Source organism: Austrofundulus limnaeus, unplaced genomic scaffold (assembly GCF_001266775.1).
Source record: "Austrofundulus limnaeus strain Quisiro unplaced genomic scaffold, Austrofundulus_limnaeus-1.0 Scaffold162, whole genome shotgun sequence".
Taxonomy (NCBI): Eukaryota; Metazoa; Chordata; class Actinopteri; order Cyprinodontiformes; family Rivulidae; genus Austrofundulus; species Austrofundulus limnaeus.
The window spans coordinates 1,077,284-1,078,859 of record NW_013952564.1 but is presented as its reverse complement, the minus strand read 5'-3'; the positions used below and the strand labels follow the sequence as shown (position 1 = coordinate 1,078,859).

General features: G+C 42.5%; 1 protein-coding gene across 4 annotated transcripts in view; it reads left to right on the top strand.

Moving 5' to 3' along the window:
• Window positions 1-342: 342 nt before the first annotated feature.
• The window catches only part of LOC106523662 (pleckstrin homology domain-containing family A member 5), a gene marked incomplete at its 5' end in the record, with an annotated part of 18,936 nt that continues 17,702 nt past the window's right edge, over window positions 343-1,576 (top strand). For all 4 annotated transcript variants that reach the window (XM_014017174.1, XM_014017173.1, XM_014017172.1 and 1 more), the window contains 4 exon segments: window positions 343-400; window positions 493-573; window positions 669-806; window positions 916-1,017. In XM_014017174.1, the coding sequence (XP_013872628.1) occupies window positions 343-400; window positions 493-573; window positions 669-806; window positions 916-1,017 (379 nt within the window).

The following is a 1,576-nucleotide window of genomic DNA, read 5'->3' as shown; positions in this document are numbered from 1 at the left end:
GTGTGTGTGTGTGTGTGTGTGTGTGTGTATGTATGTATGTAGGTGGAGTAGGTGAGTATCCAATAAAACTAAAGTGTGCTGATGAAGATGAATGAAAGGTTAGGGAGGAAACACGAGGCCCAATAAGCATCAACAGAGAGATTGTGTTTAGACTGGCTGCTGTTTCACAGGTTTCATAATGCAGATTGTCTGATTTAATGAAATAAGAGCTCCATTTGACAAAAAAACTCCCTGGCTCAGTGAGAGAGCCGTGTTCTAGCACTGCATTAGATCTCCAGATCCTGAAGTGTATGTGGAGATTTGTTGTCTCTGTTTAATGCTCACTCTGTCTCCACAGCTGAGTCCAGAAGACTACAGGGAACAAGCCTACACATGTATGCCAGAGGAAGTGGATACTGATGTAAGATTAGATGTGTCTTGCATGACACACTGCTCCATTCAGATATATAAAAAATGTTCACAATGTTTTTATTTTTATGGTTTTGTTTTCAGACTAAGCTTAGCAGGTTGTGTGAGCAGGATAAAGTGGTGAGGACGCATGAGGAGAAACTTCAGCAGCTGTACAGAGAGAAGGTGAAAAATCTGCTCGTTCAATTACATTTTCACACAAAACATTGTTTAAATTGTGATACTTAATGTGTTGTGCCCCCCCCCACCCCCACCCCCAGCACACACTGGAGACTGCCCTTCTGTCGGCCAGCCAGGAGATCGAGCTGGGCTCCGACGACCCGGCTGTCGTTCAGCAGAGAGACTTGCTGCAGAGCGGCCTCCTCAGCACCTGCAGAGAGCTGTCCAGAGTCACCGCTGTGAGTCACACAGCACACCCGTTCACTCTGCACACACTCAGGCTGGACACTCATACTTTCATTCCAAGGCGAGAGTTTTACTTTTGTATTTCCTTCCCACCCAAACCAGGAGTTGGAGCGGTCATGTAGGGAATATGACAAGTTGGAAGGAGATGTGACTTTAGCCAAGAGTAACTTACTGGAGCAGTTAGAAGCACTGGGAAGCCCGCAGGTAAGATCATTTTAGAGTGTTTAAAGCATGGGTGCCCAAATATTTTCCCCAAGAGGGCCAAAATGAAAATCTAGCTGGGGATGCAGGCCAAATGCAGTAATATAATACATGAAATATAAATACTTTTAAGTAAAGTCCTTTATTTTTAACAATTAAGCCAGTGTGGTGGCACACTTTTGTTTTAGTCTGCACTTGGAGAAAGTCTGCCATACACTCAAGTAGGAAAGACTCGTGGGAAATTTTATAAATTAATAAAATAAGATTTTGTGTGGCCTTACAAAGTGTGCAAATCTGCATGTGTGGTTAGATATAATCTAAATATAGCTTTTTGTTACTTGTATGTCATGTTTCATGTTTAATCTTAATAAATCAAAGATAGAGTCAGCACCATGAGTGAAAACTATCTGCACTACAGCCCCACACTGGGCCAGTGGATGAAATGACTCAGTGGAAATACTGTGTTTCAGCATAGGACGCAGGGGGGCTACTTGTTTTATAAAAACATAAACTTACGTGACTCACCTGCAATTACGGTAATACATTAACACATACATGAATA